The 19,085-nt window shown below is 40.6% G+C and overlaps 1 protein-coding gene across 1 annotated transcript in view; it reads right to left on the minus strand.

Annotated features, from left to right (window-relative positions):
- fat2 (FAT atypical cadherin 2) overlaps nucleotides 1-19,085 on the minus strand; it is a 114,300-nt gene that overhangs the window by 30,338 nt on the left and 64,877 nt on the right. The window contains exons 16-20 of the mRNA XM_078260025.1: nucleotides 15,385-15,774; nucleotides 7,701-7,912; nucleotides 5,136-5,273; nucleotides 4,790-4,933; nucleotides 1,061-1,258 (exon numbers count right to left, since the gene is read on the minus strand). Coding sequence (XP_078116151.1) covers nucleotides 1,061-1,258; nucleotides 4,790-4,933; nucleotides 5,136-5,273; nucleotides 7,701-7,912; nucleotides 15,385-15,774 — 1,082 coding nt within the window. The remainder of the gene's footprint in view (nucleotides 1-1,060; nucleotides 1,259-4,789; nucleotides 4,934-5,135; nucleotides 5,274-7,700; nucleotides 7,913-15,384; nucleotides 15,775-19,085) is intronic.

The following is a 19,085-nucleotide window of genomic DNA, read 5'->3' on the forward strand; positions in this document are numbered from 1 at the left end:
CCATGCAATGCAATCCACTAATATACATATTCAACTGTACTCAAAAAAGCTTCCTGTTCATGATCTTGAACGTCCCTGAAAGTTGTGGCTCATAATAACCGTATATTATTCGTAGTGGAAAGACATACCAGGTTAAACTTTATTAAAACCCAAATTATGGATTGGAGTTGAAATCTCATTTTGCAAAATATCAGCAGTTAATAACTTGAAATGTTATTACATTCACGGCGGTGGACATCCTGAAGTTTCTTAATAATACAACTTGATATTTTTAAATGACCCCTGAAGAACAATGTATACCCGTAACTATGATGGGAATATGCAGACGGTGTGGACCCCCTCCACATCCAAAACGAAAGAAAAGCTAATTATCTGCACCCTGAAGTCAAAGACGGAACTTTTTTTGCTCATGGGTGAACCCAAACTACGTCAGGACTCTCGGCTTGTGCAGTCAGCTGTATCACTTTCAGGACTGCAGCGGAACATGATCATTTCTCTGTTAGCACTTCCTCTCCTGACAACAACGTCAGCAGCACAGTAACGGGCAACGGGGGACACTCTGCGGCGCCGTCAGCGTTTCATTTTTTTCATTTTACTGTCATGAGATTCCAGCAAAAAGATGTGAATCTCAGGGGTGAAATGTGAGATGAGACAGATCCTGTATGGCACTACCTTTTTTTACACTACAAAAGGTGAACAGGTTAAGGAAGAGGGAAAAACAGGTGAGCGGGACAGGATCCAGGACTTGGAGCTTGTATATAAATCAACCCTAAAGACTAGGGCTGAAAATCGCCGTTCCATATCCTGGGATTCATTCAAAACTTTATTTAAAAAAAAAAAAAAGTAATCCATAAATAAATATTTTTTTAAATTTGACTGAAAGAGACAATTATATTGTTATTTCTGAAACAATTCATTCTATAGCAACATTTGGAATTGTTACAGCTCTACTCCGCAATTTAAATCAGCGGCAATTTGTCTACTCGGAAGGGATTTTTTTTGGTAGCGCGACGTCGCAGTGATTCCGTCTATAATCCTAGAGTTTTCACAGCCTTCTCACCTGTATCTTGAGCTGGTGATGGGGTTTGACCTTCTTTCGGAGTGGGGCAGAGAGCGACAGCAGGCCACCCTGGTCGACATGGAAACGGCGGTCCTCGTTGCCGCTGACGATGTGGATGGAGAAAGGTGGGCCGTTCCTGGGCGTGTCTTTGTCCGTCACCACCAGCTGGAGGATTCCGCTGCCGATTGGCTCGCCCTCCTGCAGGAGACCAGGTGCATTAGTTCCCCTTTGTGTTCAACTTCTATTATTTGACTTTATTTTATTTCCAGTTTAAAGCGGCGTCCTGCGATAAACCCAACCTTCATGAAGATTATAATGTACAGTTATTTTTATATACAAAGACGGACAATTGAAAACATTTCTTAACCTTGTGTTATTATTGGGTACATTTCATAATCATAAATCCAAATTTAAAAAATACAAACCATTCTTATTATTATTTGACTATAACTCCTTGATTGAGTCTCTGAAATGCTGTAAAGGGGAAAAAATGTACGTCTGCAGTTAAATGCCATGAAGACTTAAAGGTGTGAATGTTTTTGTCAATGCTTGTAGAAATGAAATGAGATGAGACGTTGCCTTTTTCAAATACTAATGTCTGTATCTGTTCGTTATATATTGTTTAATAAAGTTTGTTAAAAAAAAGAAAACATTTTCAGTTTTGGTTTAGACTGTTTTAACGAGGTGATGATTCAACGTTATGGTCATCTAAGAGCCTGGAGTTTGTGCTGCTGTTATACAGAGATATACTGAATATTAAAGGTGCTGTAGGTAGGATTGTGAAGATCCAGGACTTTGAACATCGACATCTTCTCAGTCCCTCCCCCCTTTCTGCTAAAGCCCAAAACGTTCTCCTAAGCCCCTCCCCCCACAAGGGAGAATGAATGTGTGTGCATGAGCAGTGATTGACATGCAGTTAAACACCCCTCCCCTGGCCCTGATTGGTGCATCTGAACAGGGAGCTGTGGATTTTTGCAAATCACACTACAGGCTGTAGGTGGTGCCAGAGGAGCTGGATTATTTTTTTTAAATGACCTGCTTTCATGTAGTTCTACTGGAACATGGGGTCAGTTTCAGCAAATATGACAGAAAGTTAGTTTATAAGGCTTACCTACTGCACATTTAAGTCCGAGCTATCGGACATAAATTTGGCAATTATATTAGAACAATATAGAACATATTAGAAAGATTATATTATATTAGACTCCATTTGTTTTGAGGGAACTCCTATGGCTTAATGCCTTACAGGTGAAAAGGGGGAAGTACGTAAACATTAGTTTTAGCTAGGAGTACCCATTTCATTTTCCATAGCATTTGTTTACATGTTTAGATCATCTTCCAATCATATCAGTATGCTATGAAAATTCACTTTAAAAAGAGAACAATCCCATTTTGTTGCCTCATTTGTTTCTTCACCTCATCAAAGTTTAATCAGCACCGTTGAATATTGTGGTTTTCAAGGCCTTCACTTTTGGTGCATTCAAGGACACTCCGACACAAGAGATTCAAGAGTAAACTGCTGGAGCACCCAAATTCAACATGACACAGCATTTGATTGTTTTATCTTTTGGACCTGACTTTCCAACAATATGGCTCATCAGTACTTAAAACTTTATGGCACCTCACTATATCAAAAGTTACTGTACCATCAAGAAAGGTTTTTAAAATGGCCCCTGCTTTCACCTTTGGTTCCACAGCACAGTAACTTTAACTAGAAAAATAATAAAGTCCTTAAATTGTTCACCGTGATGGATTACCCACCTTAAAAAAGTCTGTGTGCTTTCCAAAGCCTGCTGACACTAATACGATGAAGTTGGGTTATCAATCTAAAAAACGTACAGCTTCCTTTGGGAGATGGGCAATTTGGAGTTAATGGGCTAAAACACGCAACTCCGGTGTGGTCTTTCAAATTTCAATTAGAGCCTGCATCCCAAAACACAAAGAATGGCTTCATCAGAGTGTGAGGAATACACAAGAAGTTACTTAAAGAGTGAGTCAGAGTTATGAGTTTGACTCCCTGTGCAGGTCGGTAGTTTAAAGAGTGAGTCAGGGTTATGAGTTTGAGTCAGTGGTTTGAGCAAGGCATTAAAGCTGGGAGAGATTTACCTTCCCACCCACAGATAGTCTGCTTCTCTTCACCACAGTATCACCCCGGTTCCAGAGTTCCCAGTAAGGAATTAATTGGTCTTTTGCAGTTGTTAAACTGTATAGACCACACACACTGATTCAGTGGGTGCTCATGGGTAATTGTGAGAAATCCACTTACAGAAGCACAAAGTAGGATAATCGTCAAACAGTGGCTGGTTCAGCGAGTTAAGTAATGTAACACACCAGACAACAACTAGATCTTTAGAAAAACACATTTAAACGCATATGTTTGAGCGCTGACTCTTCACGACAACAGATGTGCCAGTCGTATTAAAAAGGCGTCCAACAGTGACAAATAGTCAATCAATGGCATGCAATGTCTCCGGGAGAGACAACGCCACTGCTGCTGCTGACTGGCAACACCTGTTTGGAAAATAATGACAACTCCTTTCCAGTTTTAGCAAAATCCATCATCCATCCATTAATCATCACTCAGAGCTTTTCTTCATCAGGCCAAGCTGGCAGTGGACATTAGCTGATGGGACGATATCACGTAATTAGGATTCGTCATCACACAGCGCACAGGTATTCTGTGACTGAATAAGAGTTTCTGAGCTGGCAGAGCTGCAGCAGGCAGAGTGATGGCGAGCTGGCACAGTTGGTGGGCAACAGCCAGCGTGACTGAAACAACTCTGTGATAGTTCTGCTGCCAAAGGCATGAACGCACATGAAGCTGTACTGAAGCTTTTACACACACAAACATATAAAAGCGGAGGTAAACGTTGTTCACTCTAGCAAACTTAGCCCTGTAATTAGAGGTTTTAGGTGAAAGGGTGGCATTGATGTCCTGCAAGCAACACAAACTCTCAAACACACACACACACACACACACACACACACACACACACACAAATCATGACAGCCGATCTTCCTGCCTCTTTGATCCCAACAAGGCTCAGAAACCGCTTTGGTTTTAGCACACAGTTTTAATGAGGTCTGGGCGCCGCAGCTATGATAGAGCAGCACTTACAGGTCAGCATATTTTCTGCTGGACTGTGCTGGAGATGGAGTTCTAATGACCCAGAAAGATATGTTGAGAGAAAATGACAGACCTTCAGAGATTTCTCTTTAACTATTTTCAATCATTACAACATCTGTCATCAGCATCACCTTGTTAGGCAGCCAGGAGGAATGTTATTTTCTTCTTCTTTTTTTCTGGAGAATACTTTAAAACTTGCAAGCTTTTTTAAGTCATGACCTAACATGAACAGATGAACTAAACTTGTTGGGAGTATTTGCATGTTCTGCTTATGTTCATGTAAAAGCGAGTTAATATTTGTCCCTTGTGTTGTCCAATTTCACACATGAATTCAAGTGCTATTTCCCCCCCACCCCCCGTGTAGCACCGTGGCAACACATTCGTCCAGGGTCCAAAATTAATACCATCTACTAGCCAAATGCTGGTAAAATATGCAAGTGGCTGGTAGATTCGCTTCACTCACCAGCCAAAAAAACAATGGTTATCCATTGAGTGGCTGGTCCAATTTAAACATTCACTTGCCTTTTGGCTGGTGGACAAAAAAGTTCATTTAGGACCCGCACTGTTGAGCAGACGTGTTGGAGATTTTGTGGCTGTCATACCTGCAGCAGCAGACTGTGGTTGACCTGGGAGAAGACGGGCGGGTTGTCGTTGACATCGGTGACAGTGATGGTGATGAGGACCGCTGAGGACAGGGGAGGATCACCTTCATCTGCTGCCTGCACCGTCAGAGAGTAATGAGGGATCTGGAGAGGAAAAAGAGGGGAATTTCACAATGTTCTTTTATTTAACTCTTTACAATTGTTGTTCCTTTCTATTTTATTGTTGTTTGTTTTACTTTCTGAGTTGTTTAACCTTTATGTCTTGTGTTAAAAAATTCATCTTTATATCTATAATAAGGTCAAATAAGTCGTTTCGACTTATTTGACCGTACAGAAACATACTGACCTCTTCTCTGTCCAGCGCAGTGCGGACTGTGATTTCTCCGCTACGAGGGTGAATAGAGAACTGCTGCGCAGCGTCTCCACTCACTATGGAGTAACGCAGTAGATTGTTGATGGGACCATCTTGATCAGTTGCTGTAACCTGGAGGTAAAGAAAGGGAGGTGAGGAAAGGTGAGGAGAGGAATACGTCTCCCTTTTGTCTTGCCTTTTTCCTGAGGTCAGGCAGAAGTCCACACACTAAACTGATAGCACCCAACAAAGCAACAACAATGCCTAATGATAATTATTAAAGTCAGAGGTCACAGTTATCTACAGCACTTCTCCATGGTGTCCCCATGGTCTAAAAAAACACTCCAAGTGCCCACTTGTATGCCCCGATGGTAGATAGAACATGATAAAGTGCCATCAACGTGGGGACAATGTGTTGATGAAGTGCCCTCTAGCGTGCCCTGTGAGTGAAGAAAACAAAGTAAAGTGCCCTCTAGGGAGTCCTTCCAGTGGAGAAAATGTGATAAAGTGCCCTCTACAGGGTCCTTCCAGTGAAGCAAACATGATAATGTACCCTAGGGGGTCCTTCCAGTGAAGAAAATGTGATTTCTTGATTTTTGTCTAAGTGGTGATGGCAAGTGGAGGGTCCGGGGGGATGTGTTCTTGTGGTAAATTGTGTATTTTGTATATCGCTTAAAAATGAATAAGAATTGTTAATCATAAAGAAAATGTGATAAAGTGCCCTATACTGTGTGCTTACAATGGAGAAAATGTGCTAAATTGACCTCCAGGGTGTCCTTCTAGTGGAGAAAATGTGATACAGTGGCCTCTATGGTGCCCTCTATGGTGTCCTTCTAGTGGAAAACATGTGATAAAGGCTCAAAGGCTAAAAATGAATAAAAATTGTTAATCATAAAGAAAATGTGATTAAGGCCCCTCTAGGGTCATTCCAGCAGATAATGTGTTTACCTGCACTGCAGTAACCTGATATCTGTGTTCATGTGCAGTTTGTTCTGGTTGTAGCTTCTTTTAGCCTTGTTATTAACCTGATGTGACGAAGGCTTCATGCCAAAACACATTAGAGATTTTTTAATTAGTTGTAAATTGAAAATTCTTAAAAACAAAATTGAAACAGGGTGTATATAATAGTCTTCAGTGGCAGCTTGTTTAATTTGTTTAAAAAAGAAAGACTTTTGGGCTCAATAACAGCCAAAGATGACTCATTAAGATGGACCAATAAAACCATGTACTGAGCTTGTTTTCCGCTTTATTACTTTATCATTTTGTAACAACAATTCCTATAATTGTGCTCCACTGACAGAAGACTCTCTCCCCGGTATGTGAATATAGTTTAAACTGTGACATGTTGCTGTTAAATGTTGAAAAATGAGAGATGGAAACAGCCGACGGGAGAAGAAAAATGTCAAACACGAAACCCTATTATTACAGACTCATCATCCAGCCGAGGCCTGACCATCAGTGAGCCGCTGAGCTGTGTTATTGCTGTCTTATCTCTGCTGCTGGCCCCACAGATGACGGCTGACATGTTGTTGGATAACTGTGGGTGTGTGTGTGTGTGTGTGTGTGTGTGTGTGTGTGTGTGCGTTTTTTTTTTTTTTACAAATGTACACTATCGACAAGCTGCCAGATCATCTCATACTGCCTTATTGTTACTGCGTGTATTAAAGTACCAGTGTATGTGATTTTTCATGAAATGAATTCTGTTTGTGTGTAATCCTTTTTTATTATTTGAATCATCAGCAGGCTGCCAGTTGTCATACGCTGTCAAATTGCTTACACGTTTGTGTATTCTCCTGTGTATGTGTGTGTGTGTGTGTGTGTGTGTGTGTGTGTGTGTGTGTGAGATAATAAAAATGAATTGAAAAATTTAAAATGAATAGATTTGTATCTTGCTATGCATGTGCTGATGCATGTCATTTGTGTACTCTGTGTGTGTGTGTGTACTCTGTGTGTGTACTCTGTGTGTGTGTGTGTGTGCGTGCGTGTGTGTGTGTGGGTGTGTGTACGTGTTGAGGCTGAAAGGCACAACACAGAAAATTCCGTTGTGAAGCGACAGATAATGGAGAAATGCCTTTCAGTTAAATTGAACCTTGGAAATATATTTAATTTAAAATCCAATCCTCAAGTCAGTGATTCAGTTAAAGATTGCTGATGTGTTTGTGTGATGATGATGATGTGTGAATGATGTGAATGATGATGTTGAAGAATTCCTCATTCTTCTTCACTATTTCTTTACAGCCCAGCTTGTTGGTGCGATGCTTGAAAGACAACAGCTGTTGGTTTGAAACATACTTAAAGTACACATTCCCTTTAAAAATGTGTAAATAACTGCATTTGGGTCAAACACCAATGTTCTAAATCATCTCATAATTACTCAACAAAAACTACATATATATATATATATATATAAAACCTGATGGAAATCTTTTAAATTGACCGTTGTCAGAGGTTAGGCACAAATAAACAAACTGTTACAATAGATGAACCGTTACAGCCTTAATATATATATATATATATATATATATACACAAAAATAGCTGTGTCCCTCTGTGCTCTTACCTTCATCACCAGGCTTCCGGGCGTCAGATCCTCCGATATCGCTGCGCTGTAGTCGCCTTGTCCGAACACTGGCGGGTTGTCGTTCAGGTCCGTCACGTTGATGATGACGGTGGTGATGTCACTGAGGGACGACTTGCCACGACTTCCCTCTACAGACAGGTAGTACTGCCGGGAAACTTCAAAGTCCAGCGGGGCGATGAGGGTCAGGAGGCCTGCAAGAGCACAGGGTAAAGTCTTAATATTCTTATTGAAAAATGTGAGACGATGCCATATAGATTTGACCCGTTTGTACAACGAACCCCATTAGAAGTTGGAAATTTACTTTGGACACTAGTCAGATCTATTACACCTTCTATAACTTTGGTAATTTTAGTAAAAAAACATCACAGAAAGACTGGGATTTGTTGGGGGAGATGAAACCCTTAACTTTTAAACAGTGACTTCTGATATACAGCATACAGCACAAAGTTCACTAACTGTCTAAAGCTTCCCAGTTCACCTCATGAGCCAAATACTGTGGAATTCATAAAACAAGGTCTTGATTTTGTTCTTTGTTTTTCTTCAGCCTCCACATCCCCCGTCAGTCACCGGTGGGTCTATCATTACAAATAATACATGTTGCATGGCTGAACGCCCTTCAAAGATACAGAACTTTGTTTTAAATTCTAGTCAAGATCTCAATGGTTTTGAAAAATCCCAAATATAATGAATAAAACAATGCACAGCACCACCAATGGGCACTGATGGGTTTTGAGCTGAGAACCACAGACAGAAAGGTGTGTGTGTATGTGTGTGTGTGGGGGGGGTTTGGCTTTTTTTCCCATTATCTGCTCGACTTGCCTCGACTCTACCCGCCTTTTTTGGTTTTCCATTACGAAAAAAAGTCCCTGGTACTAGCTAACAGGTACTTTTTTTAGTACCACCTCCGTCGAGGTTCCAAGCGAGCTGAGGCGAGACCAAAAGGTGACGTGAAAACCTGCAGACTATTGATTGGTCGGAGAGAATCGTTACTAATCACTATGTCATCATTGCTAGCGACAGATGGTAGTGTCCTGAAAAAAAAATGCCATTTTTAAATAGTTTAGCCAGTGGCGTTTTTTTTGCTGCCTCCAGCTTCTTTTGAAACTACATTTTCACTGCCGAGAAGAGTAGAGCAGAGCTGGTACTAGCAGTGGGTAAGCGCCATTAGTGATTATTTAGGAAAAATATAAAACCCCAGCATAAAGAAATGAGAAGAAAAGAACGAACGACGTGCGGTCAGCCTTTGTTGGATTAAGAAATCATCAGAAGTACAGAAATTACAACATAAAACAAAATTGACAGCAGCATGTTGTGACTTGACATTATTCGTCCTATTATACTATTCTCTTTTCCTTTTCATAAAGCTCTCTCAGTGTGGCTTTAACAATCACAGTCTTCCCGTCTTCTTCTCTTAGTAAACTCCTAAACTATCCATCCAAATCACACATCTCTCAACTGCCAACAAACCAAATCTACAGTAAACATATAATTTGTGTTCTGATGATCCAGCTGCTGGAGACAAGACCGTACATTGTTCTAACTTCTTTATGTTTATTACAGTTAGCAGGTCTCATTATACCACACACAGTCTGAGAGTATGTGTCGACTCACATCCAGAAGTGTGTGGGTGAAACACGCACCCTGTTTTTTAGGGCTGCCAGCCAGTCTGCTGAACGACATTTCATTAAGATAAAACAAAATGGAATCCAACAAAAACAACCATCTACCATTCCCTCTCAAACTAAACACCTCCAGGTTTCAAAAGGTTACATTTGTGCACCTCGTACACACAGCACAGGTGTTGCTTCATTGATCTTTCTGGGATCAAGGAGATTTGTACAACCAACCTCAGGCCTAGTCCACATGTACACATAGATTTTAAAACATAGCTTTTCTATGCGTTTTGGCGTTTCGTCCACACACAAACAGCATTTTAAGTCACTGTAAAAGGAGCTTTTGGAAAACTCAGGCCAGGGGGAAAACTTTTAGAAATGCCGTTTGTGTGTTGTGTGTAGACAGAGAAGACAGAGTTTTTGTCTTGAAAAGTGAAGCCTATGCAGAAGTGCCTGAAACCTGCATTCTACCTCATTTCCAGCAGGGGGCGACTCCACTGGCTCCAAAACAAAGTCAGTCTCCATATAAGTCTAAAGGGAAATGACTCTGCTTCTCACTTGATTTATTACCTCAGTAAACATTTTTTTTTAAACATTATAACGAGTTAATGGTCTCAATTGCTAGTTTTAAGTCTACTTCAATACAGCATGTATTCATTGTGTAACTTATGGTCCCATTTATAAAAATAATAGACAATTATGGGGCCTTGATACTCAAACAAACACACATTTGTACATGTGGATTTTCTGAGGACCCTCACTGACACAGTGTAGTTCATACCTTAGTCCCTACATCTAAAGCAGAGACAGTATATAAAGAACCCAGATGACACACGTTGCAAATCTGTTACATTCCATTCTCTAAAAACTCTGAAAAAAGCCTCTCATCTGTTTTAATTGGTAAACATTTATATAAAATTGATATGCTGTTTTTACTTTCTGAAGATTATTCTGCGTAAACCGACCTTGAAACAATCATCCTTTGCTACTGAGCCTTTCTTATCTATCTATTCTTATGTCATAGAAATGAATGGAGGTATTGTTAGAAAAAGTATATATTTATGCGTGTCTCTGCAGATTTTGTTCGCGTCTGGAAATAAGTCTTCCCTTCATGCAAAAATTCTTATATAGATATATATATATATCATATATCCATATACCTGCATCTCTTTTCATTCACTTCTATGCACAGTTCATGCACAGTGACACCTTTTTGCCATTTCCTTAATAAATAAAAACTGTATGTCATGTTCTGAATGTCACTCTGTTTGTGACTGTGCTATCCTCGTCATCCTGCTGTGTCCGATGGGACGACACTTAACTTTCAGCCACAGAGATACTGTATGTGGACTGTGAAACACTTATATTAACACCTATAATTCAGCGACACATTACACTGTCACGTTGTGGAAACCCAATCCATCTGGCACCTGCCGTATTATGACAAACTGCGGTATGTCTTCTGATCTGGGGCCAGTGTGAGATCTATTGCTTTCTTAGCAGCATCCTTGGAGAGGCTTACTGATTACACAGAACATACATTATTTATTTAATACATTTGAATCATTCTGTGGACATAAAAAAATAAACTCATGAATTATCAACAAGCCGGTCGGAGTCATGATCTTTTCGTCAGGCAGTGAAAAAAAAAAAAAAAGAAAGAATGATTTTTTACAAAAAGAAGGAACTCATCGCTTCGTACTGTCTGTTCTTAACTTTTGGATACACGTCCAACTCAACCAGTGACCTACATTTTTGCTTGTGTTAATAAATTCCTTTTTATTCATTTAATTTCTGACGAATGCTTACCATTTCTAACCTAACCTTAACCATCTTTATCTTAACCCTTGTGTGGTGTTCGGGTCTGTGGGACCCGTTTTCAATGTTTGCTAAAAGAAAAATTATGCTATTTATTATTTCTTCTAACTCAAACTCATTGGCCTTGGCTCATTTTCTGTGAAGAACATAAAAAAATAACTTATTTTCAATGACTGCACACGGTACACCCCCCCTACACATAACTATTACATATGAGGTGTTCGGGTCTACTGGACCCGAGTGTATTTAAATGTAGGTGCTATGAAACTATGTTGTCTTTCTGCACCTGCTACTCCCACACAAAGTTACACAATTGTTACATTTCAAGCACTTTCACCTGTTCTGATTAAGTTCTAAGAAATAAGCACCAATAACGATCAAAAATGTTGTTTATATTTTTTTTTACCTTTTTTATAATTGAATTTCCTTGTTTTGTCACAAAAAATGAAAATGATCATATGATCCTAAATGTGATGTCACAGGGGTAAATGGCAAATATGAACCATAAAGTTTTGGTTTCACACTGCAGTTATGCAAGCGCACTAAAGAACTACACATGACAAAACTACGTCCAGTCGTCATCACATACGTGAGCTGCGTCTCCCGATTGGTTTGTAGATGGGCTCCCCCATCCTCTCCTATCCTCTCTCTGTGTCAGAGTTTTTTCAGCCGAATGCTGCTCTCCCCGTGCTGCCGCAGCTCTTTTTGTTTTGTTGCGTTGTTGAGATGCGAGACACGGGAACTTTACTTGGGGTTTGAGGAGCTGCAGCATTTATTCAGACACAAACTGAATCCTACACTGTACATTTACTACCACTTAAAGCGTAACTCTCGCCAAAATGCAACCTAGGGTCTCGAGCATTGAGAACATTCTTTGTGTACCCAGAATTTACTAAAAAGAAAGGTTTTGAATAACTCACTGTAGCTGTTGTTGTTTCCGGCCGCTGCCATTTTGTCAGTCAAAAATAGTCGATCTCCGAATGCAACGTAACAGGGAGGAGAGTAAAGATGGAAAGCTCCTAAAGCTTAGTTCCATATAAATGCACGGATAATTTGTTGTTTTGTCGTTAGTGAAAAACGATATTGACCTTGTAGTACGTTGTAGTGTACCGAGCCGCACCACTGTAACTGTAGCTTTAAAAAAAATCCTAGTGGCTTAGGCCTGGTGGGCCATCAGGCTTGCAATACACTGGGGAAAATGTGCATGTCTTTACACAAATGCTGACTCAACAATTCATTGCTGGTTGACACCTAATACAAGAGAGATACTATCCAAACCTACCGCACACTGACAGTGAAGAATTTTTCGAAATTAGTTTTTGGCTGTAACGATACTTTAAGTGTAAATTAGAAACAAACTCAGAGAACCTGGGATACTGGTTCAGCTCCCAGTGTAACTCCATACTGACAAAGAAGTAAACAAGAAGTAAACAAAGAAAAGCATGAAACAAAAGGCTGATCAGGGGATTTAACGATCAGCACAAGCTCTACAGTCTTCTTCAGCCTGCTAACACTGGACTACACATTTAAAGGGATCAGTGCAGCTTTCTTAACACATCCCTCTAACTCAGGGGTCACCAACCTTGTTGAAACTGAGAGCTACTTCATGGGTACTGAGTCATACGAAGGGCTACCAGTTTGATACACTCTTCTGAAATAACACATTTGCTCAGTTTGCCTTTAGTTATATGATTATTAATGATTAATGATACTCATCTATGTGAAGACACTGATCACGTTAATGATTTCTCACAATAATGATCAACAATGACTTAACAAGGTGGGAAACAGATAATATCAATATTCAATTTTCATTTTTAGAACAGGCCTGAGGGCTACTCATGTGGTCCTTGGGGGCTACCTGGTGCCCGCGGGCACCGTGTTGGTGACCCCTGCTCTAACTTAACTCAACCCTCTGAACGGCAGACTGAGTCTGCTGTGACTCCGATTCTTGATTAATATTAGAACTCTGTCTGAGGTGTATCCCAAAATATACTTCACTGTTTTGTTCTTCTAGTTTGACTGGAATAAATACACTTTTTCTGCCAACGCACGTCTCAAGAATCTGAACAACCTTGCCAGTTCTAATGTATTCCTGCCAGGGCCTGTTTGTTTGTCCAGCAGTCTGAGATTCTGATCCCCACATGTCTGCTTTTCAAACTTTTCAAACTCTCTGTTCTCCCAAAATCATTAAACCTAAGGCAGTAGGCAGTGATCAATAAATGTGGTTCTTCAGACCAGCTGGCCCTTTTAATGATTTATCGGCAGGAACTCACAAACTCTTCTTTAAATCCAGCAGGGGGCGGAGCACTTCAGGGCAGAGGCCAAACTCCAACTTTAAGTGAAAAGAATAAAACTAAATAATACTTGATGTGTCGGAAGATTTGCTCAAGCATAAGACCTAAAGATAAGACACAAATTATGAATTATGAAGAATTCTTTTAAACAGGTATAAAACAAATTGTTTAGGAAAGACCACATCTAGTCTTTTAGTGTTCTAATTTTCTGTCTAAAATCATTTAATTACGCAATTATCTGGGATTCAGTTATTAAGTATTGCATATTAATATGCACAACATATTTAGCCTGATCCTACCAGACTGGTACATTTCATTTGTACCAAGTGTTAAGTTTAAAACTATTGGATCTGCCCAGAGTCACTCTGGATCTGCCATAACCAATCGCTAACGTTTGGTCGTGACGTATGTCATGCACATGTGCAACAAGAGGGGAGACCGACAATTATCGGCTTATATTTAGCATTAGCATTGCTAGTGTTAGCCTTCACCTTCACCACTAACGGAGCGAGCTGGAAAATCTATCTTTTCCCGAACCCCGTGGGCAGGAGGGCCACAACATCATGGCCACCAACACGACTCAGCAAAGATTGTTCTTGCTCTGGCTTTAACTTCTGGATATTCGGCAGCGTTGCCACAACGGACCGAATGGCTTCGCTCGCATCTTTCTAGCGCACTCCCTCTGTTCACTGATCGGACCGGCAAATATTTGGCCGGAGAAACCCGCTAAAATACGGCAAACCCAGACGGAGTGCTGAAGGAAAATGAAAATTGAGCGGAAGTACGTAGGAGGGCGGAGCCAGGCTACAACATATTACCATTATTATTAAATGATAATTACTTTAAACCTGTGACACAAATGCAGAGTGGACTGGCAGCCTCAAGCAACCTCGGGGGGAAATACAATTACAGAACTTTTGCTTTTATTAGTGCGCCCAGCTTTTTGCCGCAAGGCAATCTAGCTGAAGATACTGCGTCTCAACACTTAACGCTGCCTGTCCAGCACCAAACAGCAGACAGACACAGTTAACGATTAGCTATCACTAATTCATTAAAACATTAAGCTTGGAGATTATTTTCTGCCTCCAGTAACTTTCTGAGAGGAGTTAGGTTGGATGTCTGGCTTTGTTCACACACAAAGAGGACAGTACAAACTGTATATAGAATCTGTACTACATTCAGTATTTTTACTTGGACTATTGTATTTGTATTGTGTTACTGCCATACCACTTAGACATCAACTTGCACAAACTGTATATTGACTCTTTGACTCATTTTTTTTTTATCTCCCAGATAACTACTGGCTGGCTGTTACATTCACATGCTGCCTCCCCCCATACCATCAACTGTCGCTGCCTGTTGCTGATTGGCTGGAAAAGCGTTTCGTGCCACGTTTGTTTTCCATTTACACAGTTTTTTTGAATGCACTCAGAAAACAGAGAGCCTGGTGACCATGAAGAGATATTTGTGAATTTGACAAAAAGTGTATTTGATTAACATCACTTACTATACCTTTAAGTATTGTGGCGCTGCAGAGACGTCCCAGCCTACAAATTCTACCCTACAGACTGAAGAAACAAACTTTCTTTGCTACAGATAGTCGCAAAAATCACACTATAATCATTTTCAATTTAATCTTTTTCAATGAAAATGAGAATAATAATACAGAAATGATCATTGCCTCCAATATCGTGAATCACATCGCAATATCAGTCAAAAATAATCGCAATCAGATATTATCCTCATATCGTTCACCCTTACATTACACATCTCTTTTCACAGGATGAATAAGAAGTTTTCCCCATCATGAATAAACAGACCTTTAAAATCATCGCAGTGCCCCTTTAAATACAATAATGCATCTTGGGAAACTTGGTAGGGTTTGTAAATGTGTCAACAAAGTGCAAGACGGATGGATAAGAAAAGTTTTCCAACCTGTCCGCGTGTCCAGCAGGAAGCATCCGTCGTCATTGCCGGACACGATGCGGTAGACGATGGGATCCGGCCCCCCGCCGTCTCTGGTCAGGGCGGAGACGCTTAGCACCTCAGAACCCACCGCCAAGGATTCTGGGAGCTGAGCGGTGTACTCCGAGCTCAGGAAGACGGGCTGGTAGTCGTCCAGGGAGACCACGTCCACCGTCACCGTGGCGACGGAGTAGAGGTGACGAGGCAGGCCGCGATCCGTGGCCTTCACCTTCAGCTCAAAGGTGGGCGGGGTGTCGGCGGTCAGCGGGCGCTCCAGCCGCAGGATCCCAGAAAACTCTTCCAGAGAGAAGTAGCCGCTGTCGCCCGCCAGGAGGGAGTACTTCACCTCGGAGTTTATACCTGGAGGAGGGGGAAGATGGACAGATGGGAATGAAAGTCTTCTCTGGTACCAACACAAACTGATTCAGTTCGTTTGATGATCAACATAACGCACGGGTGTCAAACTCAACTTCACTAAGGGCCACACTGGAAAATGAGAATCACATCAAGGGCCAGACACGTATAGTTTATTGACATGCTTTTATTTAATCGAAAAAGTCAAATATATTTGATTGTATTACTGCATGTCTCATATAGCCTTCTCACTTACAGTTTGGTCGACATAAAGTACAAAAAGTCAGCAAAAAAGGTCCTTAGCCATCATAGGGTTTAGCAAATCAAGCAGAACAATGATTGCATTTTTAAAAGAGAACTCACAGCAACCTCTCTTCTTCTGTGGGAATTTTTGAGTCTCAAAGTCAGAAAATCTGCCCAATTCTGCATTGAGTGTCGCGTAATTGCTTTGCAAACATTTTCCCGTCTTTCTGGTTTGGCGCACAACTAGGCTGGCCTAAATCTATTGGGAACCTATAGGGCCGAATTTGGCCCGCGGGCCTCGAGTTTGAAACGTGATATAACGCTTTGATATGATTTAGTTTGAGTTGTATATTGGCCCTGAGCATGCTGCGTGCCACCTGGATTATTTTCTTTGAAAGGGAAAAACTAATTAGCCGAGTAATTGCTGCCGTTATCGAAAACACATCTGGATTCCCACACGGTGTATACATGATTAAAAGTGAAGCCATGATGTCAAAACACAGAGAGGGAAAACTCCAAAAACTGTGATCAAAAGCTGAAAAACTGTTCCTGTGCATGGGTCAATAAACACTGATCCAAAAACAAGATAACAACAGTACTAATCCAGTAGATGTAGCCGTTTCTACATCACTTAGACAGCAAGTCTACCGAAAGCAGGCTGCACACAGGGAGCGTAAAATGTCAGCGTCCTTAAAGTAACACTATATTGATTAAACTTGGAGGAATGATGCTTTTAGGAACGACATTCCTGTGTACCCTCTTTGTTTTTAAAATATAACCTGCATGGCTCCTGGAGGCTGCAATGCTCCTAACCAGCCCAAAACAGAATGTACAGATTCTTTTCTTTTCTTTTTTTTTTACAGTTTTCAGCGTTGTGGAGAGTTTTATTTTCATTTTTTATTTTTATTTTATTTTTTAAATCTGCGGAAGATTCTGTGGAATCATGCATCTGCAGATGCTGTGTGACCCCGCTCATGTCACAGAAATGTGTGAAGCATTGACTATTTTGCTATTCCTATAGTGGGAGCAATACGGTTTGTCTTTTTTTTCTAAGATTATTTTTTGGGCTTTTTATAGCCTTTAATCGATAGCTTGAAGACAATAGGAGGGACGACATGCAGCAAAGGGCCGCGGATCGGATTTGAACCCGAGCCGCTGCCAAGGTCTCAGCCTACATGCAGCGCACACTCTACTGGGTGAGCTAGAGGTCGCCCAAATATGGTTTGTCTTAAGGGTGGTGGTGCTACAAAGAAAGCATATAATGGCCAATAAAATCAAATGGGTTTCTCCCTTTGGGAGCATGCATGTCTGCATCGTTTCATGAGGACAAGTAATTGTGGCGTACTGGTGGTGCTAAAAGAAAGGGCAGAGGGTATGAATATACAGAGTACACTTTAGGGCATTAGATGTCTTGCTCTATAACAAAGTGTAAGAGAAACCGAAATATGGCTCCACCAATTGACAGACCTCCATCTGTAGGCTGCGCAGAAAACACCTAATTCCCACAATATGCAACCTGAACGGTAACAAAAGTCCTGACTATAACAAGTATTTGCCTTGTTACTATTATCAGTGAGTAAAGACATGTCAAGAAACCACGCAAGTTGATCACTGGCTCTACCTGGCCCCTCTTTTAAAATATCTACACACCCTGCGGCTCACAGAAACAAGCAGACAGTGTTCCTTTAAAAGCTGAAACATTTGGGAACTGCTGTTTTAGGATAATTATAATGGGAGAGCCATAATTAACTGACAAATAATTTATTTCCAGAGGGAAGATGCCTTTAATTGGCCTAAAGATTGTGCTACGGTTAAAGACCAAAATTTCAGATCTGAATTTGAGAGCAGGGGTCTTCAACCTTTTTTAGGCCAAGGACCCCTTAGCTGAAAGAGAGACAGAGCAGGGACCCCCTACTACATATATTATATCATATTGAGTTATACTTATTATACTGGGTCAGATGGATGAAAATGAATGGATATTCATATATAATTTATACATGTGGAAGGCCCAGCGAATCCTTCAGCTTAAATGTATTTGTGAATGGCTCCCATAGTGGCTACCTTACCTTGATTAGTAAAGTAAATCATCAATGTTGTGTACATTAAATGATTTTACATGAATAGCCTGATTTTTATATATATATATATATATATCTTTCTTATATAACTTTCAAATTTCATTCATTTGGTGGCCCCCCTGCAGTAACTCTGAGGACCCCCTGGGGGTCGCGGACCCCTGGTTAAAGATCTGTTTTAGAGGACCAGTTGATTGTAATTTATATTTAATAATTTACTGTATTATGGCTTAGTTTCCTAATGCTCTCTATGAGACGTCCATTAGAGGCAAAACATTCCAAAAAAGAAATCTAATTCTGAAAAATGATACTGTAACTGCTCCAGTTTCATTCTGAATGAATCCGGGAAGAAATCATATTCAAATCCAAATCATCACGTTTTTTGTTGTAGTGTTTTTGTTACGTAAAATAGTTCATTAGTCATGGTTGTCTGTGAGAACGTTGTCTGTGTAGAGAAAGAGGACAAGCGGCTGTACATCTGAAGGTGTGGCTGACCTGTTCTGCTCTGTTTGTGTGTGCGTGTCTGTGTGTGTGTATCTTTGTGTCTGTGTGTGTGTGTGTGTGTGTGTGTGTATGTGTGTGTCTTTGTGTCTGTGTGTGTGTGACAGTCTACCTGTCTGAATTTGTCTATTTCTGTGCATACGGTATTAGTATAGTATTACTATGCGGTATTAGTGTGTGTGTGTGTGTGTGTGTGTGTGTGTGTGTGTGTGTGTGTGTGTGTGTGTGTGTGTGTGTGTGTGTGTGTGTGTCGAACACCACACCAGTGCTACAGCTGGTTTCAGATGAGGAGACTTTACTCTTATCTGACCACTTACCATCAGTGCCAGCACATGAATAAAATATTCAAACACAAAAAAAGAATTTGAAGAATTTGTTGCAAACTTCAACCAGAAGAGACTGGTTATGATTTGTTCAGTGCTAAAACGCTGACGTGATTTAAAAAGCAGTGAGATCAAATTTTGCACTGAAACAAACAAACAGAATGACAAGCTT

This window comes from Sander vitreus, chromosome 10, assembly GCF_031162955.1.
Source record: "Sander vitreus isolate 19-12246 chromosome 10, sanVit1, whole genome shotgun sequence".
Taxonomy (NCBI): Eukaryota; Metazoa; Chordata; class Actinopteri; order Perciformes; family Percidae; genus Sander; species Sander vitreus.